Raw genomic sequence first — 27,998 nt, 5'->3', positions numbered from 1 at the left:
AGTGCCAAAGCTGTAGATTTGTCTCTGTCTCTCTCTCACTGCTGCTCTCTCTCATTCATTCCTACACATAGGCTCACACACCTCCTCTCTCCTGTCTTTCTCTCTCTCAGAATGATGATTCTGGGTACAACTTTTGGTATGGTTTTCTATTTACTTCAAGCCGTTTCTGGAGAAAGTGGCTATGCACAGAATGGTGAGTCATTTCTAACTTTTCTTTAGGATTTCAGATTATCTCTAGCATATGCTTCAGGTTACTCAGATCCCTAACAGACCTGATCTGGATACTGGGTTGGAAAGGAGTTGGAGACCTTACCACATACTCAGTCATTTTTTAAGTTCTAACCACCAGGACGGGGGGTCTTAGGGACAGTGGGTGGTTTATAAAGTCTTAGAATTGTCAGAAAAGAATGCATTTGACTCTCTAAATGTGAATCTTAATTGTTGGTCAATGCCTCTGCTCTTACAAAAAGAACACCCATATGGACACAATGGCTGTGCTTATTGGAGAATCTCCAAGGAAGTTTTACCTTGTTAAAAAATCAAGCTAGATTTCTTTTGCTTAGCTTTTCAGGAGGTTCCAAAAGCATGACTTTCATGATAAAATAATTTCCAGAAACAACAGCTTTGTCTGCATTCACCAATGCCATATCTCTAGCACCTGAAAGAGTATCTAGAACATGTACTCATTCAGTATTCGAATTGAGTATTTGAAAATTTCTTCAAAATACTTCAGTTTTGATAAACTTATGTGAGATTCTTAGTGAATAACTGAACAGAGAAAGATCTGAATGAGTTGTCTCATTGAAATATATTTAATTTTCTACATATTGGCAAATTTATCATCCTATAATAATCTTTGGGATCCTTGAAATACTTAACACCTGGAAGCTGGTGCTGCCTACTTAGTAAACAGGTTGTAATTACAACAAGACTGTAGACAAAGGCAAAACAGCTGCAACAGGAGCCAACTGGGAATTTGGACCACCCATTTGTTCCTGATAATTAAGTCCTATCACTTTAAGAGTTAAAAAGGATTTTCTTACCAAGGTTATCAAATACATCAGCCTAATGATTCAGCTTAGCTATGTCAAGTCATGTATTTACTAAGGGTGGAAATTCCTAGAATATTTTCACTAGGGGCATTATCAGAGGGCTGACATTTTTCACAGCATGACCATGTATGAATCCCGTTGTGAGGATGATTATTATTTGAAAGTGTTGCCTAGTGTTTGCACAGATGGTTGGCAAGTAACACCCAATTCTTACTCTTCAGAGTATAATCTGTTCCCTCTATTTCCTCCTGGTGGCCATACTTTTTTTTTTTTTTCAAAGAAATAAGAATTCTAACTGAAACTGATCAGATGGATTTAAATTTAAATTTCAGATGGATTTAGGAGATCTAACCACTCATCCACGTTGATCATCTGAAAACACATTTCAGTTTGGTTGTATAATAATCAGCTGCTATTTGTTGAAAGATTCATTCTTTGATAACCACAAAGATGAACAAAAGAAGAAAGGGTTATTTTTTAAAAATCCAAGCCATTTATGCTTTTAATTAACTAATTTATTTCAATAGAAAGATTTCTAAACCACATGGCCTTGTCTATAATACATATTCAAATAATTAAATTTTTATAGAAAAAATATGCTTAGATAGTGAGCATTTAAAGAAGGATGTTAACTCACTGTTTTAAGTTCTATGTAATTTCAAAGCCATAGTAATAATACTTTTGACATAGAATTCTTTTTCAAAGGAGCCCCCAAATTTTTCACATATATTTCAGAATTAGAATTCTTATTTTACCTTTTCATTTATTATTTCTCAAAAACAACAACAACAAAAAGGTGATAATCATAACTAACCCTTTTTGGGTGCTTACTGTGTTTTAAGCTAAGTCTTTGCATATATTTTGTTCAATCATTCTTCAAAATAATGTGAATTTTCATATTGAAACAATGAGACATAAAGAGGTTGAGTAACCTGACAAGGACCACAGCTAAAAAGTAGAATAATAAGAATTTAAACCCACAGCTGTGGTGACAGAGGCCTTAACCACTGTGTATATAACCTTTACCTAAGGATTTTTCAGTTTAGATCAAGTATAATATTCTCTTTGTAAAATGCCTTGCAATTTTGCAAGTTGTTGAGGGGAACTTTTCTTGGTTACAAAGCAACTTTATTGGCTAAAGAGCCAAGGAACTGCTTCTCAAAACTTAGTCACTTTAATTGTATGACCAGTGCTTTGTATATTGTATGAAAATGTACATCAGACTCACTCCACCAGACAGGATGGCTAAGGTAGGTGGGAGTGTTTTGTTCTACTGGTGCTCAGCATCTGCTAGACTGTGTTCTCTCTCTGGCTTATACTGATCTCGAAGAATTTTGGAGACAAAGTTGATCCACAGAAGCCTGAATCCAAACAGTAATGTAGGTTCTGTTGTATAGGATTGGTGGAAGATTTATAAAAGAGAAAACATCAAGACAGAGTGAGGACTGCTGAGTAAAGGCAGGCTAAAGCCACCTAGAACCATTCCACTGAGAAAATAGCCAGTTCTTAGGAGACAAGAGCTTTGTCCTATAAGATTAGGAATGAACATGTTTTAAAATGTGAGCCCTATGTGAGGGTTTTGAAGGGGTGGGGGGTGGGAGCTTGGGGGAAACCAGGTGGTGAGTATTTAGAGAGGGCACAGATTGCATGGAGCACTGGGTGTGATGCAAAAACAATGAATACTGTTACGCCGAAAAGAAATTTTAAAAAATACATTATTAAAAAAAAAATGTGTTTCTATATTAAAAAAAAAAATGTGAGCACTAAATGATGGGTTTCCCCCTCATTATTTAAAACTGTCATCAAGAAGAAGGCTATACCTTACTGAAATTACATAAGAAGTCTTTGCTAGTGGCAGAATTGTGGGCCTAGTGAGTTCTAGGAATGGTCGGAAAGAGAAGTGCCAACAGCTCTTATCTAGATCTAGCTTTTCAAGATTTGTGGCTTTAACTGAACCAACCTGTCCACTCACAACCAGCTTTACTAATTTTCTCACAGACCTGCTTAGTTATTGAAATAAAGAAGATGCTGTTTCTACATTTCATTGCATTCAGGACACTCAACTGGAGTTTAATTTTAGTACATTCTATATCCTATTTAAAACCCTAACAGATTCTAATTCTAATTTCTGTTGTTGATGGGTCAAAGTATTTTCTTGTATTGATGGACCTGGAAGCCATCACAGGCTCACATTTGACCACTCCAAGAATGGCTTCAGTTACGCTGGATTTTTTTCAGGTCCCAGTCCAAGTGTATTTGCTGACAATTTTTTTTATTAAATACTGTGAAATATATATACAAAATGTCTGTTTAATCTTAGGGTCCTCAACCCAGTCTAAGAAATTTACTACTATCTGTGACAGATTGTACTGCCCAAAAGTGGCTGAAAAAAAATTCTGGTTCCCTCCATACTTCCAGAATTCTGATGTCTTTAAGATATAATATCTATAGAGGAAGGATCTATATACCTATAGAAGCAGTACCTGTAGGATTCATGCGAAGGTCTACTAGATCTGAGTCCTGGCAGATCTAATTTTTTCTAACCACATTTGCCTTAGTAGCTTAAGACAAATTGCTTTAAATAAATATTTGTACAATGGAGATGATCAATTATACTTTTGGTTGGGATGCCTATTTATGCAAGGAAAAACTATCCCTTAAAAAGTGAACTTCTGACTGTAAGATGGTTCTCATTTTCTCATTCAAAAAAGAAATACTTGGGAGTAAATAAATGAAGATTAGTGATAAAGTCAAAGGCTAGATTAGGTAACATTTGAATAATGGAGATAAAGTATCCATATTCGAAATGTACCATTTAACAGAAGAAATTAACAGTATAAAAAAGAAAGAGTATATTTAGTATTTTATTCTAAAGAAAGAGTATACTTAGTATTTTATTCTAGATCTCTGGTGCACTAACTCAATAGCAGAAATATTTAGAAATATTTGGAGGTTTTTTAGTAATTGTGATGATTTTGTTTCCTGTTAGAAAAATCTGTGCTCACTAGAGAATTTGGTTTGGGTTTGGGCTCTTTTCGGTTTGGGTGTTGGTATTGGTTTTTCTGTCTTTTCCCTTGGGCTTTTCTTCTTTAAATAAACTTATAATCATTCTTTCATGTCTGCCCCAAAAGGCTACCATTTCTTTAATGTCACTCCAGATTTCAAAAGGAGGTACCCACTTGCTTCATTAACAGCTGCGGATTTGTTCTTCCCCAGGAGAGTTTGAAGATGCCGAACTGGATGACTATTCATTCTCTTGCTACAGTCAGTTGGAAGTGGATGGAACCCAACACTTGCTGACCTGTGCTTTTGATGACCCCGACGTCAATACCACCAATCTGGAACTTGAAATATGGTGAGGTGCCTAGAAATCCTGCCTCTCCTTCCATGTGCTACTTAGCAAAGGAGGGAGGAGGGGGCCTAATTCTCAAGTACTAAAGTCAAATAGATTCCAAAAACTTCCTGAAACTCCCTGTTCTTCACCAAAAGACTCCAGCAGAGATGCTCTCACAGGTTCATCTGTCTGGCCTTGCTGCTACAGCAAGCTGACGGGATGACCTCACAATCCTGACTTCATGGCAGAGTTTAAATCTTGCCTTCCTAGGATACTCCTCCCCCAGATTTCTTTGTCCAACATGAGACAGTCTAGTGCTTTGTTGCTCTCTGGAGCACAGCTACCTGGTTTCTGATCCCAATACTGCACAGACTTGGCTTTTTAACCTAAAGCAAGTTATGTAACTCACTATGCCTCAGTTTCTTCACCTGTTACATGAAATATACTAACTCATAAGGAGGTCTGGATGATTAAATAATTTAATACTTTAATAATTTAATTAGAAGACACATCCAGTATATAATAAGTAATGGGAAAAGAGCATTAAAATAACAAAATCTGAGTACAGACCTCACTTCTACCCTCTTGACATAGTTTCACTTCGCATGATACCCTCAGTATCAATTTTCCAAAAATCTGCAGGAATAACCCAGCTCTTGGTTTCTTGAGGTCTCAGAGAAAAGGCAAGGGAAAAGAGAACGTTTCTCTCTGGTTTGAAAGTTTGGTGAAGAGCTCAGGGAGCTTTCTTCTCCCTCCACAAACCATCTTTTGTTGCTGAGGGTTACTCTCTCTGATGACTTGAAAAAAATGCTCCAATGTGAAATTCTAACTTAGGGTTATCTCCAAATTCATATCAGATGACCTAATTAATTTCTTAGAAAAAAAAGTAAGTCAAGATTCACCAGTCGGAAAAGAGGGCTTCTTAAACTCAGTAGTCCTTCAGCCAAGCCCCTCTAATACAAAGTCTAGACAAGCTCTAAATCACATGTGTTACATTAAATTATAGCAGCTTTCCTGCATGTGCTCATGCAGTGCCTCCTGATGGAGTCATTGGAGAAGGATGGTCTTGGACTTGAATTCCATAGTGCGGTCTCACTCTGCCTCTGTAGGTTCACTTCTCTAACACACTTTCCAGAAATAAATCGTCAGAAGAACAGAAACCTTCAATGTCCAGAATCTCTACTGCAACTAGATGTACCAACATAGCCAAACAATTTATTCAAACTATCCACTCATTTTTATGGACAAAACCCCTTCAACAGAAGTTTGACTTTGGGTTTTCCACTCAGCTCTTTGATGGACTGTCATGCTAGCGTAGTTTCTCCTTGGGAGGCTGAGATGGCCTTTCTGGCCACTTTCCCTCACACCACTTCCTTGCCCCCTTGAATAAATTTGTCCACTCCCTTTTTCAAATTTCTTGATTATCTTTCCTGTCATATTGTAATCTGTCAGCAGCTTCTATTGGGGGTTTTCAATTGGATTTAGATATTTCAGTTGGAAAGAGATTGTCTTAAGACATGTTTTGCAGTGTGAAACAAATATGAGGAGGATAAGGTGCTCCTAGATAGCAGCTGTTTTTATAAAGGTATATGTTGACAGGGATTTTCATGTAATTCCTAGGCCCAGCAGGGACATTGTTTCTCAAATCAAAATCCCCTGGTCTGTTATATTTGCTGGATAGGCTAGGTTGCTTTTCCAGTGAAACTAGATTTATTGGAACTTTCTGTTCCTTTAACATGTTAATAAAGAAGAAATTGGAAATGACTCAAGAATGTGCTTTCTGATGAGGTCTTTACACAGTTTAGATTGTTGCTAGAAACCAGGTATTATTTCCCAGTTTACTAGGGGCATTTTCCTAGGTGAGTTTACCACCTGTCTGATCTGGCCACCAATCTCCCAGTGTTAGAAACTAAATTATTTAGTGTTCAGTGAGAGGATCCACCTCTCAGGAATGTACTTGGATTAGCCAAAATCATAGTATTAGATTACTGGCATGCCAATTGATGATTTCACAGTGGTAGATAACAATTATTATAGATACCCAGATATTCATACTGGACTCAGGACCTATGAGACTTGGTCTTGGGAAAGAAGAGAAACAGAGCAGGCCAGTAGGGTGTATATCAATATAAATCCACTCTTACTGGGTGATCTGAAAATTTTTCATTCACCAAAACATTAACCAGTTTGCAGGTACCTAGAATGACAAAATAGAGGCACCAAAAATAGTCACCTAGGTTAGAATCCCAATAGCAACCCTTATGGAGCTCTGTGACCAAGGAATTACTTAAGCTCTCTGATCAGAACAACTACCTTGCATTGAGGTTTTTGGTATATGGTCAATACCTGTAAATGGCACTTAATTCTCAGTGTAGACTGATTTTCATTAACAGTGTGATCAAAAGTTTGTTCAGTAAATAGAAAGTAAAATAAAGGAGTTTGTTCATTTTAAGATGAAGGTTATTTGGTTCAGACTTTAAAGTGCTTATTAATTTTTTTAGGATTAGCTGCCAGCACTCAAACATCTAGTTTATCTCTTTAAAAATCAGTTTTGATAATAGTGGGCCCATAAAGCACAAGGACAAAGTAGAATTCCAGCTGCTTCTGTGGGTAGACATTTAAATCTCAGTCCAGAAGTGAGGTCCACTCTTATAGATACCAAAGGCACTTGAATTGGGAACCCTGCTTTTTAGCTGTTTGTGTAAGTCCTACAGTCAGCTTTCAGAAGGCAGCTGATTTCCTTTATTCTCGCATTCCTGGGGGTACCACATTCACTCCCAGTTGCCACCTACAGATATCACTTCACATACGTCACTCTTGGTTTCATCATTTACCACCTGTGACACAGGCACCCTACCAAATCTACCTCTAGAATTACCTAGCAATATCTGTCAGGTAATTAATTTAGTCCTTCTTCAGTAAACCATACTAACTTTCAAAGTTGTTTGATATTTTTGAGATTGATTCTGTCTTTCAAGGCCAAATGAGGAATAAAAGCTATAGTTTGCTTTTGTTTCTGTTTTTACTATTTCCATGGAGACACCTGTCTGCCCCCTCAGGAGAAATGCATTTATCCAGATAAACCAGACATGATTGCAGGAAATTTAGGAAGCTGGACACAGGGTAGAGAGGCAGGCACTATGGTTTTCCCAACAGTCTCTCCCAGTTTTCAGAAACAGAGGGTTTTTGTGAGTGGCTTAGGGTTGAGGTCCCCTGGGAAGGTCCTACAGGCCCAAATTTGTTAGCCTGAGGTCAAAAGTACATCAACAACAACAATAACAAAACAAACAAACAAACAAATAAAACAAACAAAAAACAGAAGTAAAGCCAGCAAATCACCAAAGTAGTAATTTCTGAAAGTTTATTGTGCATGTACCAAAAGGTTTGCAAACCAGGAGCACTTAAACTAAAATATGGAATGTGGCTTAGAGATATATTGTTATAAAGTAACTTATGTAGTGTAAAGGCGATGAAGGTTTATTCTTTACAGTGATTGGCTATAATGTTAAAATTTTCTTAACTGAATGGAAATTGGTTAGTGGTTACCTCCTATCAATTTTGGCAAACGATTTAAGTTTTGCTTGTGATTGTCAGAAGCATAAGCAAGAAGTCACCCAGGTTAAGTTAATCTTGCTTGTCTTACAAAGTAAGCTAAAACATCTGCTTACATGACTAACTCATTTTGTCTACCCAGAGAATATTCAAGTTTGGTTTCTGTGTTTAATTTTAACATTGAATAATTATAATCCTTTTTTTCTCCCCCCAAAATACCCTAAAATGGCTCTATCTGACAGAAATACGTGCAATCCACAAACATCTGAGCCATATATGTAATTCTAAATTTTCTAGTAGCCACATTTTAAAAAAAGAAAAATAAATAGGTGAAATTAATTTAAATTAACATATTTAATATAATAATATATTTAATTTAATATATTTTATTTAAGTTAATATATCTAAAATATCATTTCAACATGCAATCAATATAAAAATATTAATGAGATATTTTACACTCTTTTTTGCATGCTAAATCTTCAAAATCTGTTGTGTATTTCATAGAGCACATCACAGTTTAGACTAGCCATATTTCCAATGTTCAATAACCACATACCAAGTAGTGGCTATTGTGTTGAACGGTGTAGTTCTAGAATATGTCTAATCTTAGCAATAAATGCTTAGCAACAAAGTAAATTGTTTTAACCTAGTTAAGTTAATTGAAATTCAATTGGATTGACTTGAGCTTAACTAATCATGGGGAAGACACTAAATTTTCTCTAATTACCTGAGGCCAGGGCCACTGGCACAAAGTGAGATTGTCCACTGTAGGCCACTGGGTTTTCTTAGCTCCTAGCATGGCTTCCCCTCCATATAGAGTGGATCCTGGAATTCAGACACTTAAAAGGATGCCAAGGCTCACAAGCCAACTGTATGGTGACCCTTTCTATTTCATTGCTTATTAATCTCATTCTCCAAAAGGTGAAAATGAACCAAGAATACCATTTTAGGTTCTTCTTAAACTTCCAACAATACCAAGAACTTGCTTCTTGTTAAGGATTTATAATTGAATATTCTACCATGCTTTACTTACAAATATATTCTAAACTCGATGACTGAACTAAAAGCTATTATCTTTTTAATTTCTCCACATTATGTCTTACCTAAATTCAGAAATAAAATCTACTCCAATTCTCCCCTCTATCCTTATTCATCTAATTATGACGTATTGCCATCTTCAGAACTTTCCATGTGACACTCGTCCCAAATTTGTCCCCTAGTATCCATCTGGCCTAACTTAAAAATTTGCTTTTGATATTTACTCTACTCCAAGGGGAAAAACCTCAATGAAGGATACGCTCTCTAGGAAGTCCAAAACACACGTGCGCACTCACACACACACACACACACACACACACACACACACACTTAAAGCCAAAACAATTTCATACCTTAAGATATAACAACAAAAAAACTATAATTGGGGGTGGGACAATTTTAAGGAAGGTGCCACAAGTAGTAAATATACTTAGCCAATTAATAAACTTAAAATTTCTTCAACCATCTCTATCTTTGTCTGAATGCAGAAGTATAACCAGTCACTCAAAGATCACAGCAACCCAGAGCTGGGAGACTCTGCCCCTAAATCTGAGGCATCCTTCTCAGATTTTAGCCCAATGCCCACCTCATCTCAAGCCACAAACATGTTCTTTCTGCTCAGAGTCCAGGAACAATCCTAGAGAGGGCTCACTTGAGCACATGCTGAGATAAGTACACCCACACCCAGTTTGCCAAAGAAAACTAACACATTCTATATTGTAGATAGTAAAGGACCTTTTTAGAAGATATTCCCTATAATCTTTTTAAAAAATAACTTGTTATTTAGAAGAATTCTTTCCCTGTAAGCAAATCTATACAAAGCCTTTATTTTTCCTGCCACTATCCCCACTTCAAATTTAGGCCAGCTATACCTCTATTCAGGGCTATTTGGCTAGAAGTGCATGTAGAAAAAATTTGGTAACCATGTTTATCACAGGGGAGGGACATTAAATTGAGGGTTGAGGAAGGAAGAGAAATGAGTACTTTTATTTTTATTCTTCATTGTTTAATTATTTTTACAATGAGAATACATATTTTACTTCCTTCTTTAATATGGAATATTTCTTTCACCCTAGAAGGATGCCTCCAGTCCCCTTTCAGCCGTTCATCCCATGTGAGCAATCTATCACCCCCTGGTTTTGCCAGTTTCCAATAGTTCTTATAAATGGAATGACACACTGTTTACTCTTTTCTATATGAATTCTCTCACACAACAAAATGCTTTCAAGAATTACCCATGTTGATGTATGTATCAGAGCTCATATTTTCAACTGCTATTAATTCCACTGCATGAATATATCACAAGCTTTGAATCCTTTCTCCTCTTGATGGACACTGGAGATTTTTCAAATTTTAGACTATTATTTTTTTAAGCTGCTACTAAATTATTTTACAGATGTGTTTGTTAATGCACACTTTCATTTCTCTGTGGTAAAAACCATAGTGGAATCACTGAATCATAGGGTAGGTGTGTGTTTAACTTTGTAGGAAACTGTCCAGCAGTTTTCCAGAGTGGGTATACCATTCTATTCATCAACCAAGAAAGTGTGAGAGCTACACATCGTCTCCAACATGTGGCTTTGAAAACAATATCTCGTGATTTTTCTTTACCTTTCTCAAATAACAAATAATTTTGACCATCTTTCTGAGTAGCTGCTGGCCATTTGTATGTCTTCTTATGGCAGGTGTCTGCTAAAGCCGTTTGTCTTTTTTACTGAGTTATTTATCCTTTTATTGTTGATGGGTATGAATTCTTCGTATGTTCTGGATATAATTCCTTTGTCAGATACATGGATTACAACTATTTTCTGCCAGTGTGTAACTTGTCATTTCATTTTCTTAATGGTGTATTTCAATGAGGAAGAAGATTTCATTTTGATTAAAGTCCAATATGTCTTTTTTTTTCTCTTTCATGTTTAATTTTTATGTGTCAATACTATTTTTGTTCACTCCCAAAGTCAGAAAGATATTTTCTTATGTTTTCTCCTAGATATTTTATAGTTTGAACTTTAAATTGAAGTCTATAATTCATACCTAATTAATTTTTCATGTGATTAGGGTTCATATCTTCCATATATTTATTCAGTTGTTTCAGGACAATCTGTTGAAAAGATTTTCTATTTCCCATTAAATTGGTAAGGCACTTGTATTGAAAATCAATTAAACTTCTATGTACAAGTCTATCTCTGAACTCTACACTTTCTGTTGATCAACTTATTGATTCTTTTTTTTTTTTAACATTTTATTTATTTATTTTTGAGAGAGACAGAGAGAGTGTGCACATGAGCAGGGGGAGGTGCAGAGGGAGAGAGAAAACAGACTTCCAACTGAGCAGGGAACCCAGTACAGGGCTTGATCTCAGGAGCCTGGGATCATGACCAGAGCCAAAGGCAGATACTGAAAAGACTGAGCCATCCACGTGCCCCAATTTATCTAGTCTTATGCCAGGTCTAAAATGGCCTGATTATCATAGATTTATAGTAAATTTGAAATCATCTGCTCTGAATCTTCCATATTTGCCCTACTTTTTCAATGTTGTTTTGAGTATTCTGAGCTCTTTATATCTCCACATAAATTTTAGTATCAGCTTGGTTTTTTTCTTTTAAATCTTGCTGAGATTTTGATTAATATTATATATGTTACATTGGGGGAATTTGTTATCTTCTCACTACTAAATTTGCTAATCCATGAATATGCCACTCCATTTATTTAGATCTCCTTTAATAGCTCTGAGGAATGTTTTATAATGTCCATTGTAAAGGTCTTGAACATCCTTTATTAATTTTATTTTTAAGCATTTTATGTTTATTGTTATCATAAGTAGATTTGTTTTTAAAATTTATTTTCTAATTGTTTGATTCTAGCTTATAGAAATATAATTGTCTTTTATATTCTGACCCTGAAGAATTCACCCTACTAGTTCCTGTAATTGTGTTGGAGAATCTATATAATGCTGTCTGCAAAGAAAGGTTTTTTCTTCCTTTTCAAACTGTGTATCTTCTTGTTTATTTTTTCCTCTTGCCTTACGCACTGGCTAGAACCTCTAGTACTCTAATAAATAAAAGTGGTGAAAGTGGTTATTCCTGTTTTGTCCTTATCAACGGGAGAAACATTCACAATTTCACCATTAAATATGATAGTAACTCTAGACTCTGTAAATTTCCTTGAACAGGTTGAGGTAATGTTCTTCTATGAATTGCTGAGAGTTTTTTATTATAGGTGGATGTTGAATTTTGTCATATGTCTATCTGCGTTACTTAAGATAATCAGATTATGTGTGACTTTTGTTCTGGTAATATGGTGAATTGTATGATTCATATTTGATTGCTGAACCTGCCTGGATTTCCTGGGATGTGACCTACTTTCTCATAGTAGTAACATCAATGTGTTAATATTTTCTTGAGGAAATTTTGATATACATTCTAGGGGGACGTTTTATCGGTAAATTTCTTCTCTGTGATATTTTTGCCAGCTTTTGGTACAAGAGTTGAGCTAACCTCATAAATTAAGTTGGATAGAGTCTATTTCTACTCTATTTTCCAGAGTAATTTCTGTCGAATTGGCACAGTTCTCAGTTTTCAGTTATGTTCTTCTAGAGCCATCTAGCTATTGCTAACCCATGCTTTTCTTAGCATGTTTCTTAAATATTTGCTAGAACTCACCAACTAGAAGTATCTGGATAGAGTTTTCTTATTATGGAAGTTTGTTGATATTAAATGTAATTCCTCTGAAAGAAATAGAGCTATTGAGATACTCAATTTCTTCCTTATTTGTACTTTTGGGCAATATCTTTTTCTTAGTAATTGCTCTAATAGTTAACAATATTCAACCTTATCATAGTTTACTTAGAGTTAATATTGTACTAATTCATATATGAAATCTAAGAAACTTGTAATGATACATCAATATACTAACAATTATCACATCCTATCTTATGCACTATTGTTATATATTTTTATATCTACCATACATTATAAATGTCACAATAATGTTATAATATTTGTTTTAAGCAATCATTTAGTTTTAAATAATTTAAAAGAAAGAAATATATATTGTCTTTTACATGTACCAAAGTATAGCCTTTCTGGTACACCTAGTTGTCTCCTATAGATCTGCAATCCCTTATGGTATCAATGCCTTCTGGTCTAAAGAAGTTAAAACAAATTATCTCAATTTTTATTTATCTGGAAATATCTTTACTTGACCCTAATTATTGAAGAATATTTGGTACATGTGAGGTTTCAAAGTGGACATATTTTTTTCTCTCTTCCAGAGTTTTAAAGGTATTATTCCAGGGTCTTCAGTTCCCATAGTTTTTGATCAGAAGTGATATTTTTCTCTAGATACTTTCAAAATTTTCTATTTGCCTTTGTTTTTCAGCCATTCAACTGTGATGTGCCTAGGGGTGGTTTCTTTTGGATTGATCCTGCTTGGATTTGCTAAGTTTCTTAAACCTAAAAATAGACATTTTTGTTAGATTTGGGGAATTTGCAGCCATTATTTTTTATGGCATTTTTTTCCATCCTAGTATCTTTTGTTGTTCTGGAATTCTAATTACATATTTATTTATCCCTTGATATCATCCTATAGGTCACTGACCATTTCTGTTACTTCAGACTGAAAACTTGTCGTTGCTCTGTCTTCAAGTTCACTGACCCTTTCCTCTGCCATCTTCAATCTGTTGTTAAGCCCATCAGTGCATTTTTACAAATTTCTTTTTTAATTTTTTATTTTTTATAAACATATATTTTTATCCCCAGGGGTACAGGTCTGTGAATCACCAGGTTTACACACTTCACAGCACTCACCAAAGCACATACCCTCCCCAATGTCCATAACCCCACCCCTCTTCTCCCAACCCCCCTCTCCCCAGCAACCCTCAGTTTGTTTTGTGAGATTGAGTCTCTTATGGTGCGTTTTTACAAATTTTGGATTTACTTGTTCATTACAGTATTTTCATCTGGTTTTCTTTTACAATTTCCATGGCTCCATTAACATTATACATCTATTCAATCATTATGGCCATATTCTTTGTTTAGCCCTTGAATGTATTTACAAAAGCTGCTTTAAAGTCCTTTTCTGCTAATTCCAACATCTGGTCACTTTAGAGTAACTGCTTTACATTGACTGCTTTTTGTCTTGACTATGGGTCTCATTTTTCTTTTTTTCATCTATTATAGTGGCTTTTGAATGTATGAAAGACATTGGTAACAGGTTTTCTGGATTCTGTTAAATTCCTCTGCTTAATGTTAGTTTTACCTCTGTTAGTAGGTCAACAAGACTAGATTAATCTTCAAATTCTCTTTTATTTTGAGACAGCATCTAAAATCTCATTTCAGTACTTTCTAGAGCCATCTAGCTATTGCTAACCCCTGTTTTTCTTAGAGTCTCTCCCACACTTGACAATTAAAGGGACATATACTGATATGAGCAAAGTTTATATGCAGATATGGTGTCATACATCCCCATTAAAAATATCCAGCCATGCAGACAAGTCCTCTAACTTCTCAAGAAAATAAAATTGTAGCTTTCCGTTATATTCTAGATGCCTATCACAGTATGATCTGAGGATTGCCGTCAAACAAATTTTAAAAAACTAGGAACAAGGATACCATCCACCTCTTTTTAAAGGATTAATTTCCCTCTCATGTCTGCATATTTTTGGTTACTCTCTAAAGCTTTTAAATAGGATTTCCAAAAAAATAGCTTGTCTAAGGTGTATAATAGTTACATATTAGAGGGCTAGTATGACATAAGTTGTTCTGCTATTACTGGAACTCAAACATATACTTTTTATTTTAAAAGTACAATGTGGAACTTTTTAAAAAATATATTTTTGGGGGGGTGCATGGATGGCTCAGTGGCTTAAAGCCTCTGCCTTTGCTCAGGTCATGATCCCAGAGTCCTGGGATTGAGCACTGCATCAGACTCTCTGCTCAGCAGGGAGCCTGCTTCCTCCTCTCTCTGCCTGCCTTTCTGCCTACTTGTGATTTCTGTCAAATAAATAAATAAATAAATAAATGTATTTACACATTCAAATAAATGTATTTATTTATTTATTTATTTGAGAGAGAGAGAGAGAGTGTGTGTGTGTGTGTGTGTGTGCACGAGTTGGGGAGGGGCAAAGGGAGAGGAAAAAGGAGATTCCAGGCTGAACAGGGCTCAATCCCATGACCCCGGGATCATGACCTAAGCCAAAGGCAGACACTTAACTGATTGAGCACCTCAGTGCCTCAATGTGGAGATTTTGATGTTAGTTGTACAGTAGGCAACAATCTCTCTTCCTCAGTTTCCTGAAAGTCTGATCTGAATTGGGAAGAGGAAGTGACAGAGTTCAATTCCTAGAGCATGACTACTGTGTGTTAAGCTCGGGAACATGGGAAGAAGGGTTGATTTTAAAGTCTGTTGATTAGGTAAAAGTGGAGCACAGTCAAAATTACCTTTGAAAATCCCTAAATTACTCATTAAGTATGCATGGTTTTATGTATACAATTCTTTAGACTATTGTATCATTTCCTTTAAGTTTTCTGGGGGCAATGTTTCTTTACAGGTTTTATTTTCTCAATTTATTTCTGCAGGATATCAAAAAGAGAAATTACCTTCTCACCTAAACAAGTATTTGTTTTTCAATGATTGATCATTTAAAAATAGGAATTTTCCATCTTTTTCATGAACATGCTTTGACTGTTTCAGATTCAGTATATCACTAGGTATGACAATAGCAAGAAGCCACATTGTTTAATTCTGTCTCTCTCTCTCTCATAAGCATCTATGCATCCACACACCTATGGACAGAGTTGAAGTCACACAACTGAAATATCCATGTAATGCTACTCTATTGTATACAGAGACTCCGACTTGATTTAAGATGGATTCACTTTTTGTTTCTACAGTGGGGCCCTTTTGAATGTAAAATGCCTGACTTTTGATAAACTACATGAGATGTATTTCATTAAGACAAAGAAATTCTTACTCATCGGAGACAGCGAAATACATGTGAAACTTGGAGGAAAGAACATAACTTTCAAGAAACTGAACATAGTCAAAATAGGTAAGAATTTGTATAAAGGGGTAAGGTTGCCATTTAGGGATATATGAAGACACTGATTCAGTGTCATAACCTGTAAGTGGAAACTGGACAAAGTGATTGAAGAGATGCATTCTTTTGCTGGTTTTAAATACTATGGTTCACTTTCTCTCCCTATTTTTGACCCCTTCTTTGGCACCCAAAAAGAAAATTAAAGGTAAGAGAGCAGTATTCATTAGAGACAACAAGGAGGTGAGAAACTTTAAATCTATCTCAGCTTTGCTTCACTAAATTGGTAAAATATAGAGTAAAAGCAGAAGTTCTATCTGTAAAAAATTACCCAGAAAAAAAGTCAGAGAAAAAGTCACTAATGTGAAAAAGACACATTAGTCAGAGGGTTGTGCATGTTGGCCACACAGCAACATAGGCCACAACCTATGTGAAAGCAAAGAAGGAGATAATAACAACAAGGTAATTATGAGTATGGGACACAAGAAAGTTGGCTTTTGTCATTTGTAGACTAGGCTGTCAAGGATGGATGGTCAGTTTGTGCACTGTGCAAGAGCATAATATCTACAGGTTCATCACTGGAATTGCAAATATAGATAAATAGACACACACACACACACACACACACACACACACACACACATAACTGCAAATATGTATCTCTCACTTCTCTGAGAGCAGGTAGAAAGGACAAAGATTCTCAGTCTTCTGACAGACTCCTGGCATTTTAGAGACTCCAGCTGGCACCCTGTCCATCTGAATCCCCAAATCATACCCAGTTCTCTCAGAGGCCCAATTTCTATACCCCAGCAGAAACAAATCTCAAAAACCACATCTGAGGAGCCAAGGGAAAAAAGCAGTAGTGCTTACACCTGGTAGCATGTGCCCCTGTGAAGTGGGAGTTAGGAACCCCTTGGGGTTTTAGAAAGCACCCTTAAGCAACCAGAATGAGAGATAGTGGAGGCATATTACTCAGTAGTACCTTCTTCTGGTTCTTAAAGTTATATTTCATTGGCAGAACTGTCATTGAATTGAATTTAAACTGGAAGTCCCTGATTGAGCTCTAGAACAGAGTTCCCCTGCAACCACCTGGCCCTCACATACTTCCCTTTCTTTAGGTTTGGGCCCTCTGATAAGGCTAGAGGGGTAACTTCCTCCATTCCCATTAGTCTTGGTGGCATAAATCTGTTATTGTTCAGATTGTTTCCAGAATAAATAAACTTATAAAAATATTTCTTGAGAAATGAGCTACTTTTCCTAATGTGCTCAAAGGCACACTTTGGACCAGAGACAGACCTATTTGGAGGACACCTGGCAAGCCACTATGAGATAATGGAGCACAAAAACAAAAGCTAGAGAAGAGCAAGCCTCAGAATCAGACAGAATTGGCTTTAAATACTAGCAAACCATTTTATAGAAGGCTGAACTTAATTAATCTCTCTGAGACTCAATTTCCTCGTCACTATAGCGGTAATAAGGGATTGTTGGTGGAAGCTTGTATAACTAAAGCACTTGGTGCTTAGTAGGTGTATAATCGATATAAGTCTGTTCTTCCCTTTTTGGGAGTCCTTGGGAGATGGGAAAGAGGCAAGGAATTCAGTGTCAGAGGTTTCATTGAGAAGGTGAATCTTAATTATTCTCTTGAATGAAGAGTAGGAACTGACTTGGCACGTGAAAATGTTGACAATATTCTCTGGTGGTCTGTTTCTTTATACCCACCTGCCTTTCCCCTTGTTCCCCCTGGGCACCTTCCCTTTCTATAGTGCATCTAAGAGTAAAAAAGAATAAACTTCCTCTTTTATAATACATCGAAGGGCAAAGGAGAGACTTCCTCTTTTTCAGGATCTCTGGGGCAATGCAGGAAAATCTTAGGTGGTTACCACTATGAGCAAATGACAATAATAAGTGAGCCAAATTCCACCACATGAGTTCACTTTACTGGGTCAGCAAGTCGGTCTCAAAGCCCAAATCAGGTAGCTTAGACTCCAGATCAGTCTACAGAGTAAGAGTTTGATGAGCACATACTCTCTCATTAACAATAGGTTTAGCTTAGATTTTAGCCTATGTGCTCCCCATCTCTGTCTGAGATCAGCCATGTGAAAAAGTGGCTGTCCCACCTTTAGACAACTAACATCCCAGGCTTTGGAGATAGAGTAGCTAAGAACCCAAGACAGGAAAGCCCCTGGACAATAGTGGAGAGGCCACCTGACACGCATGCTTTTCAAAGAATTTAGTACATTTCTCTGGGATCATTTTGCCTAGAATAAAACCTATCTCCCTCAATAGCATTTCATATATGGTGCATATGTTCCTAAGAGGAACTTTGCATGGCAAGCAGGCAGAAGGAAGAGACTAGAGAAGAATTTAGAGCCAATACAAATTAGATTGAAGTCACACCAGAAGTTATGAGCTTAGGGCCAGGAGGCAGACCCTCAAATTCTATATAGCTGAGACGTGCAAGTCTCCCAGCTTACAATCTGATTTTATTGGAATAACAAGGACTCAAAGTTCAAATACTCCTATTTGGGGGCCAGTTATTAGCAATTTATCTAGTATTCAAAAGGCAAAGAGAATATTTTTTAGTGTAGAATTGGCACTAGCTGCTATAACAAATAAACCCTAAAACATATGACATCTCAAACACCAAAAGTTTATTTTTTTGCTCACATAAGAACCAAAATAGGTATTTCTAATCTGTGGTTGATGCTCCTCCAAGCAATATTCAGAGTTCCTTCATTCTGTGGTTCCATTGTCTTCAACATATGTCTCCAAGTGTTAGAAAGGGAATAAGCATAGAGCCATACATGTAAGGTTCCTGGGCCAGGATGGGAGATGGTACACATCACTTCCACCCACATTGCTCACAAGACCACACCCAGCTGCTGGGGAGGCTGAAAAGCGTAGTTAGGCTGTGAATCAGGAAGAAGAAGAAACGGTTTTCTCAACAATTGTCCAGTTACTGACTCAGAAAAAGAACGTGATTTTCAGAGTAGATGAATTTTAAAAAGTATAAATGAATTTTAAAAAGAAAATTCCTTTTTGATTTCTTTTTCCTTTCCAGTTAAACCTGAGGCTCCTTTTGACATAAGAGTCATCTATCGCGAGGGAGCAAATGATTTTCTGGTGACATTTAACACATCTCATTCACAGAAGAAGTATGTGAAAGAATTAATGCATGAGGTGGCCTATCGCCAGGAAAAAAATGAAAATGACTGGATGGTATGTAGATTACCCACATTTATCCATTACAACATTCATAAGGATGTATATATATATATATACTTTATAAGTAAATTTACATAAAATATACAAAATTTGAAACACTTACATAAAACTCTAAAATAAAAAACTTCTTAATGTTATAAATTTCATTGTCCTGGAGGTGAATTTACCTGGGGAGGGCCCATAGGAATTTTGTGGTCAAAATATACCTTTTCTGGGAGAGTCTGCGTGGCTCAGTCATTAACCTTCTGCCTTCAGCTCAGGTCAGGCTCCCTGCTGGGCAGGAAGCCTGCTTCTCCCTCTCCTACTCCCCCTGCTTGTGTTCCCCCTCTTGCTGTATCTCTCTCTGTCAAATAAATACATAAAATCTTTAAAAAACAAAATGTCCCTTTTCCTGAAAGAAGCTTCAGGTTCCACAAAACCTAGGTCTTCTTGGGGCCATCCCATTCTAGCTCTAATTTTTTTTTTTCTTGCTCTATTTTTTTCTTTTCATAATGTTTCTAAATTAGGCTGTTGAATTAACAATACAGATTAAGACAGAATCGATCCTCTTTATTTGGGGGGTCTCAAAAAGTACACAACTCTCACAGGCAAATCAGGCAAAAATCATGACCAAGTCATAGCCACAGTCTGGGTCACAGTTGTGGAATCAGCCTGAAGTAAGGAAGCGAGTGGAATATTTTTCTTCGTTTTTTTAAAAGCCTGAGTTCTTCATCTGCTTAGTAACAAGATTCATTTGTATCATAATTTGGAGGACTATTTAGACTCTATGAGTTACTGTTGTTGGAATGGTCTAGCTGTCCCTGAAATTTGTCTTGAGAAAAAGACAGGAGAAACGTAGAGTGTCCCAGATTTTCAGGTTTCTCTTAGCCTACTGGCTTAACTTCTGTCTTTTTTGTACCACATGGACAAAAACCAAATGATGGCTTCTCCTTCTCAAGGTGAAGAGTGTCTACTTACCCATACTCTTCCCTTTTCTCAGGCCAGGATTAGCCTTCTTTTTCCACAACATGTTGCTGTACAGTACTTATATTAAATGTAATGTCTGCCCTAAACAGCCTTCTCTGTCTTTCTACCCATCCATCCCACAAACTAGGCTACCTTGATCCTGCCCTCTTGAACTTTCATCTGAAAACGCATCAGTGGAAAAACAGCTATAGCGTAGAACGGAAGGATCTTGAATAAATGATAGTAGGACAGTCAGTTTGCTACTTGCCAAAAAACCCAAGTTAAATGTTTAACTTGCTCCATATAAAAATAAATAAAATAAAAAGATGATTTAAGGAAATTATATAAAACTGAAACTATAAACTAGGTAGGGAAAATATAGGTAAATGTTTATATAATCTTGAGATGAAGAAGAATATCCTAAGCATAAAAGCAGTAAAAAAAGGCAAAAGATTGATACGTGTGACTACATAAAAATAAAGGCTTATAAATGTCAGCACATAATCAAAGTCATTAAGCAACTTAGAAATTAGAAATTAGGATTAAATTGTCACGTATACTACTGACAGATGGTTAATATCTTTCCTATATAAAGAGGTCATATAAATCATTAAGAAAAGGAAAAATGTAGAATAGAAAAATTAGCAAGAAACTTGGAAATGTCTCATAAATTAGAAATATGTAAATTCAATAAATACATGAAAACTAATAATTGAATAAGTATGAATGTAAGTAACAACGGAATATTAACTTTTTATTGATCAAATTGAAAGATGTTTTTTCCTCCTTAAGGGTAATACACATTTTTGAAGATACTATTGTCTCTATATTGTTATTTACAATATAGAGTGGTATATTTTCTAGAGAGAAATTATTCCTGCTCACTAACCTTACCACTCCCTTTTATTTCCTTTTGGAATGTGAAATGGGGGAAAAGGGGAAAAAAGAAATTAAAGTATAGAAAGGAAGGTGGGAGCCTGGGAGTGATTTATATCCTCTTGGAATGGAGAGCCCAGCTCACCTGGGCTGAACAAAGGTCACCTGCTCACCTGAACAAAGACTTATGGTACTGTTGTCCTTCTTGACCCCTGGTAGCATCATTTAGGAGCTCACACATGGTCCTCCCCATGTCATAGCTTCTTTTCCTAATGAGAGTATCCATGTGACTGAAGACACTCAACTTGAAATGATTCGGGGGATCTGGGTAGCACTTCTTTTTCAATCCTAGACATGTAACAGCGTACTTTGTTCTTTAGCATGTGAACATATCCAGTACAAAGCTGACACTCCTACAGAGAAAACTACAGCCTGATGCAATGTATGAGATTAAAGTCCGGTCCATCCCTAATGCCAACTATTTTCAAGGCTTCTGGAGTGAATGGAGTCCAACCTTCCACTTCAGAACACCAGAGATCACCGGTGAGAAATGACTATAGAATCTTTGTGCCCTTCATAGGGCTTTGCATGTCAAAGTGTGTGAGCAGGAGTGAGAGCCAGAGAGACTAAATGAACCCACAAGTTAGGACTCCCCCGAGGGCATTCTTACAGTTTTATAGAATGACCTGCTGTCTTTGCCCCTTTGGTGAAGAACAAGGAAGTGGTGGGAGCAAGGTCCTTAGTTGTTGATCAAATGACTCTACTGGTATCGTCAGTGACTCTACTGACCTAGATGCTCTTGGGAGATGCTAATGATGAACAAAATGCCCATCTACTACCTCCACTTTACCAATTTAGACTGGAATTCCAATGGCTGGTCTCTGTAAAGTGTCTCTAGGGAATGCCTGTGGTGATGGAAGACGGGCAACCAAATGCTGCTCTTCCGTGCCCCCTTTTTCAGAATAACAAAGATACCCACGTGGTCTAGGAAGCAAGAGTGGCTAGAAAAAACAAAGAACATGGCTCAGGCAGGCTCCTGAGGAACAAAAACACCGCAAACATATCTTATCTTTGACGTATGAGGGGAACTATTCTGCCATCCCAGACTCCCATTCTCAGACTGGAATTTGTCGAGTCTTCAGTATAGAGAATCCACCTCATCATTCTCCTGCAGGGCTTCCTTCTCTTGGTGGTGGGAGTTGGGAAAGAGTTCTGGCAGCTTAATGCCTGTCACTTTTATATTTCAAGTGACAGATGTTCTAGTCACTGAACTGGTCACCCAGTTCAGTACCACTTACTGAAACCAAAATTCTTAGTTTATAAATCTAGTACATCATCCTATTTGCTGAAAAGTAACTTCAAAGAAATAATAGATGGTCTTATGTTACTAAATAAATTCAAAGCACCCTGAAAGCATCCCCTACTACATGGTTAATGATTGCTAACCAAGATCTATCCTTGCATTTTAGGGAGGATGGATCCTGTTTTACTAACTATTAGCATTCTGAGTTTCTTCTTTGTGGCTCTGATGGTCATCTTGGCCTGTGCATTATGGAAAAAAAGGTGAACTTTAACTAATAAAGAGGATGGTTACTTGGGGTCCCAGACAGTTGGAGCTCTAACCCTATTTATTGATGAAAAAACTACAAAGGGGAATAAGGCATTTCTGGAATTACAGTGCCCATATTCCTCCCCAGCTGGGGGCACTGGTGAATTTCAACCGTTAATTTCATAAGGGATGAAAATATGTAAATTTGACAAACCCTCCTCCCAAACTTTTTCTCCTAACAGAATAGAAAGTATGCCTCCAAAATGTTTGGGTGGCTTGGGGTACCCAGGGAAAATGCAGAATGTATTTGAAAGCTTGAATTTCAACACATGACTTTGTGGGACTTTGCATTCTACCCCACGAAAGAGCCATGTTGGCTTCATTACAAAAATGATGTTTTTGGCACATACCTTCAAGTTATTAATGTTCTAGAAAGCTACCCACAGCACAGAGCCATATATTCTCATAAGACTCCAACTTGAGAAAGAACAACTTAGAGCAATTTCCCTGGGTGACTTAGAAAATATTCCTCATCTCCACCAGAACAAGAGCAGAGGGGAGAAATAAGATGACGACACCTATATTAGGAGTAGATGAACAGGGTGAATGTTGGCTTCATAGCTACATCATTGCCAAACTTCACTGTTCCTCTTTCCCAGGGCTCTCTCCCCAGTGTTCACAGAGATGACTGACAATGACCCCTCTGTGAATTGACAGGACACTGAGGCCCAGGGAAAACAAGTCACTTACTCAATCTCACCCACCTAGTTGTAGCAGAGCCAAGACTAGAAATCCGCTCTTCTGATTTCTGGCTCAGAACAAATGGAAAGACCTACTGGGCATGCTCCCACACCATTCATTTCCTCTCTCTCAATGTTCTTTCATTTCAGAATTAAACCCATTGTGTGGCCCAGCCTCCCCGATCATAAGAAGACTCTGGAACAACTGTGCAAGAAACCCAAAAAGGTGAGGGCTTCTGGTGCTTCTACCACAATGTTAGAGGCATCCCAGTACCCAAGAATGATATTGCAGGATAGAGAAAAGTTGAACAATAAGTTTTGATCTTTTGTGCTTCCCATGACTAGGGTCCCTCATGAGATCCTGGTCGTACCACCCTAGAGGTAGGAAACTAAAATGAAGTAAAAGTCTCAGAAGTCTCCCAGGGTGGAGGACATAGCCAGTCCCTTTAGACCTTGATGTGTCAGAGCGTTTCCAGAGGCAGAGTCAACTAGAACATGGGGTAGTTCTCCAACGTTCTCTGGTAGACCCTGTCGGAAAGTTCCTTACATCCTTCCATGAACTGAACCTTTGCTTGTGTGTCCCTTTGGAGCACTCTCTATGCCTTCTCTCTTTTTTGGTGCAGAATTTGAATGTGAGTTTCAACCCCGAAAGCTTCCTGGACTGCCAGATTCATAAGGTGGATGACATTCAAGCTAGAGATGAAGCAGAGAGCTTTCTGCAAAACACTTCTCCTCCACAACTAGATGAGACTGAAAAGCAAAGGCTTCGAGGGGTTATGCAGGGCCCCACCTGGCCATCAGAGCATGCAGTCATCACCCCAAAAACCTTCAGAGGAGATTCACCCTTCGGAAGCCTGGCTGGGATCACCAGTATGTGTGAGGCCCTTGTGCAACCTTCTTCCAGGTCCCCAGACTGCAGGGAAGGTGGCAAGAATGGGCCTCATATGTACCAGGGCCTGCTGCTTGGGTCTGGAACTACAAATAGCACCATGCCCACTCCATTTCCTTTCCAGCCAGGAATCCTGACACTGAACCCAGCTGTCCGGGGACAGCCCGGGCTCACTTCCTTGGGATCAAGTCAGGAAGAAGCATATGTCACCATGTCCAGCTTCTACCAAAACCAGTGAATTGTCAGAAATGCAGGACTGGAACCATGAAGACCAAGATGACCGAGCTCCTACTTACTTTCCCTCATAGGACAAAGAAGACAAAACTAATGCCAGCCCTCCGTATAATCTACAGGATTCAGAAACATAGGTTGGACCACTCCTCCCCACTCCAGGGTCATTTGGCTTGAGGGAGGAGCACTCTGCTGCAGGCAACCCAAATTATTCCATTATTTCAGAAAGAAAAAGAAGCAGGAAAGAATGAAAGAAAGAGTGGAGGAGAGGAGAAAGGAGGGTGTACGGCAGGAAGAAGGCAAGGGCAGACAGAGGGAAAGGAGACAGAGATGATATCTTCCATTACTAGGACTCACTGTGTGTCCTGTGCTCTACACATCTTGTCTCCCTGCATCCTCATGGTAATCCGGGCACTGGCGCAATTTTTATTGTTATTATTATTATTATTCTCTTTTCTAATGGATAATGCAACTGAGTCTTAGAGGCATTAGGTAACTTGTCCATTTTGTTCCCCCTCAGCATGGGGTTTGATGGTTGGCATCTAACTCTGCCCACCGCCCTTCAAGGCATGTACTTCTCCTTGATTAGGGGTCGTTCCCTTTACAAGTGCCAGACTTCAATAATATGGAACAGGATGACTATATAATTTATTGTCCAAATTGAGTCATTTTGAAAGTGAAAGGGGATGTTATAAATACTCATTCCAGGACAAGCAGCGTAAGTCAGGAGTTTCCCAGGCATATGGGGACAAGGCCACCAAAAAAAAAAAAAATGTTAAGAGAAAGAAAGGGTGATGTAGTATGTGAACTACCATGGCTAGCCACGTCTATGAAAACTGAATAAGGCAAGAAAAAGCCACAAATACCACTTGATTTTGTTTTTCTGAAAAAGGAGAAGCCCAAAATTTCTACTGTTAGTTATCAAACACATGATTCTCTTGCTACCACCACCCAGCTGCATCCCTTGACACAGAAGGATCTGTTACCAGCTCTGGATACAGGTGCACTTGAGCAATAAACCAAGAATAACCTTTCTTTGTGTGTAGAGACTGCCCCAACCCAAACATATCTACAGACTGTCCTGAGTTTTATGGCCTTAGATGCTGCCACAAGCTTCAAGGGAGAATTATAAACATACATAGTGAGTGAGCTGACTTGGCCTGGGTCTTGAAGATAAAGATTTGACATGCGTCCCCTTGCCTTTCTTGGTCTAGATGAATTTCTGGTTATTATCTCAAACCAGGTTAAGACAGCTAAGTAATCGCAACCCAGGGGAGTGCAGGGGAGGTCTCTCTCACAGGCCCCCAGCCCCTGGGCACCTGCAGAATCACACAGGGCAGCTGAGGCACAGGAAGTCATGAAGGGCATGGGTTCAGGATTTGGTTTGGTTTTGTCCAGGAGTTTGTCCCTGCTGTTGTTGGGGTTGATATTTCATATTTTTTTTTCTTTCTGTTTTTAGTTTGTTGAGGAGGTGATGTGTTTTTAATCTCTTTGTTTTGTTTTGTGATATCTGGGAAGGGGGCTTTAAATTCTGTCTAACAGATCTTATTTGCTGGTTTAGCAGCCTAATTATAGTAAGATCATTTATTCTTCCATTGGGCATTATACCTTACAAATGCTTTTCTCTGAATCAGTGAAGAATATAATCTCACATTCCCTTCATGCTTTTGTGATTTTTAAAGCATTTCCATAAGCATTATCCCTTTCATTTCCTTGACAAGTGTTTATGGAAAGTCTGCTATATGCCAACCCTAGGGCTGGGTGTGAGGAATCGAAGACTAATAAAGTCGGGGGCCTCATAAAGTGAGCAATCTAATAAAAGTGTCAGCTTTGTAAACAAATGATTATAATCACATAAAATGCCATAATAGAGGCATGATCATTCAAAGGGCCCTGTTGAAGACAATCGAGAAAATGCCATATCTGCATGGAGGAAAAGCAGAATCTGCCTGGTGTGTCAACAGCAGAAGACATTTTCCACCAGGTAGACATGTGTTCTTTACCTTTTGTAGAAATAGGAACCTCTCAAAGAGGAGGTCATCACAGGAAACTTCGTATCAGCCTAGTTCTCTGGTACCTTATCCACCAAGGTCCTATGAAGTGTGTTGTTAGCTTTGTCTTATGGGAAAACCGGGAGACAGAAAGGACAGCTAAGTCATTCCACCTGAGTTGTTAAGTCAGGACTTAAAGCCAGAAGTTTGTTTCCCTGACATAATAGACAATCTCTCAAAGAAATGAGAGTATAAGTCTAGAGGAAGATCCAAGTTGCTCCAGCTCTAAAATCCTGTGTTTCAGTATTGTTGAGTACAGATTATCATTTGAATTTTGTGTGTGACTGTCTGTCTTTTACTGGAGGGATTTAAAATTATTGTATTATCCTCTTATAATCATAACTGCTGCTAATGTGTGATCTTATACTCAGGGGTAATGTATAATATCAGATTACAAGTTAGTTCTGACGGATCTCCTTTCAGATTTCATTAAGAAAGAAAAGCTGGTGAGAGACAATGCGGAAGGCAGAGATGTAAACTGCTAGTTCTGTAGAGCATGAAATGATTGCTGTTTTGACAGGCAGCTCATTTGGTCAGATAAACAATCCTGGCTGGATCTAGGGAGCCTTGGCGTGTTCAACTGATTTTCCACTAGCTTTTGCCTCACCTGTCCTTCTGGTTTCCATGGAAACTGGCTTCAGAAAAGCCAAGGATAGGCTATTTCAGATGTGCATACATGTGTTTTCATAACACTTCTGGAGGCACTATAAGATGGAACTGGCCAGGAAGGTGGTGAGAATATGTGGTAAGACAAGTGGAATGGTACAGATCAGATGGCATTTGTCAGCTCAGTGGTTTTTCTTTGGGGTTGTTCTAAAAACTCTCCAGAATTCACTACAGTGAAGGTCTCTGATTGGACCACATACTTCCCATGGGCATTACAAACATTTTGCAGAGCTGCTAAGTATCTAAGTATCCATTGTGTGTTACCATCTCATATTTAATTAAATGCTATGGAACTCTCTATGCCTGTGCTTGTCTTCTGTGAGGAAAAAGGGACAGAGTGGGCCACAGTTCTCCTCAGCCACTGAACACATTCTGGTGTCATTTGCTGTTATTTTATATTTGGATCTCTGGGGGAAACTCACTCGGTAATTAAGTAATGAATTCACAAATTAAGGAATTAATAACAGTTTGTTGAGTATCTGTTTTACGTTACTTTGTCCTGTGCTAAGCACTGGAGTTACAGAGATGAGATGTTTCCATTTCACCATCACCGGGGGCCAAAGACACACAGGAACAGTTACAATGTCATATCACATACTTGAAGGCCAGGTGTCACCAGGATTCTCAGTTGAAGCAATAAAAACAAATGTAGGCTGATTTTTCAGAAAAGGAATTTCAAAAGGCTACTAGAGTCCTCCCCGAAAATCCAAGGGGATCGAAGAACCAAACATGGAGTTCACGAAGCTGTCCCTTCCCTCTAGCACAGGCACCTTCAAAACCTGGTCAACCTCCTCCACCACCACCACCAACC

The 27,998-nt window shown here is 37.8% G+C and overlaps 1 protein-coding gene across 1 annotated transcript; it reads left to right on the top strand.

Annotated features, from left to right (window-relative positions):
- The first annotated feature begins 5 nt into the window (after positions 1-5).
- IL7R (interleukin 7 receptor) lies at positions 6-27,485 on the top strand. The gene is made up of 8 exons (XM_032337616.1): positions 6-193; positions 4,269-4,407; positions 15,873-16,030; positions 19,077-19,234; positions 21,442-21,604; positions 22,531-22,624; positions 23,501-23,576; positions 23,974-27,485. The coding sequence occupies exons 1-8, from the start codon at positions 112-114 to the stop codon at positions 24,475-24,477; spliced, it is 1,374 nt and encodes a 457-aa protein (XP_032193507.1). The 5' UTR covers positions 6-111; the 3' UTR covers positions 24,478-27,485.
- Positions 27,486-27,998: the final 513 nt, after the last annotated feature.

Source organism: Mustela erminea, chromosome 3 (genome assembly GCF_009829155.1).
Source record: "Mustela erminea isolate mMusErm1 chromosome 3, mMusErm1.Pri, whole genome shotgun sequence".
NCBI lineage: Eukaryota > Metazoa > Chordata > Mammalia > Carnivora > Mustelidae > Mustela > Mustela erminea.
The sequence above is the reverse complement of the archived record's forward strand: the minus strand, read 5'-3'. Positions and strand labels throughout refer to the sequence as shown.

Bases quoted from the DNA above. Each gene is read 5' to 3' on its own strand.
- IL7R (XM_032337616.1), top strand. From the start codon at position 112: ATGATGATTCTGGGTACAACTTTTGGTATGGTTTTCTATTTACTTCAA. The intron at 4,408-15,872 runs GTGAGGTGCCTA...TTGTTTCTACAG, and splicing joins AATCTGGAACTTGAAATATG to TGGGGCCCTTTTGAATGTAA. The intron at 21,605-22,530 runs GTGAGAAATGAC...CTTGCATTTTAG, and splicing joins CAGAACACCAGAGATCACCG to GGAGGATGGATCCTGTTTTA.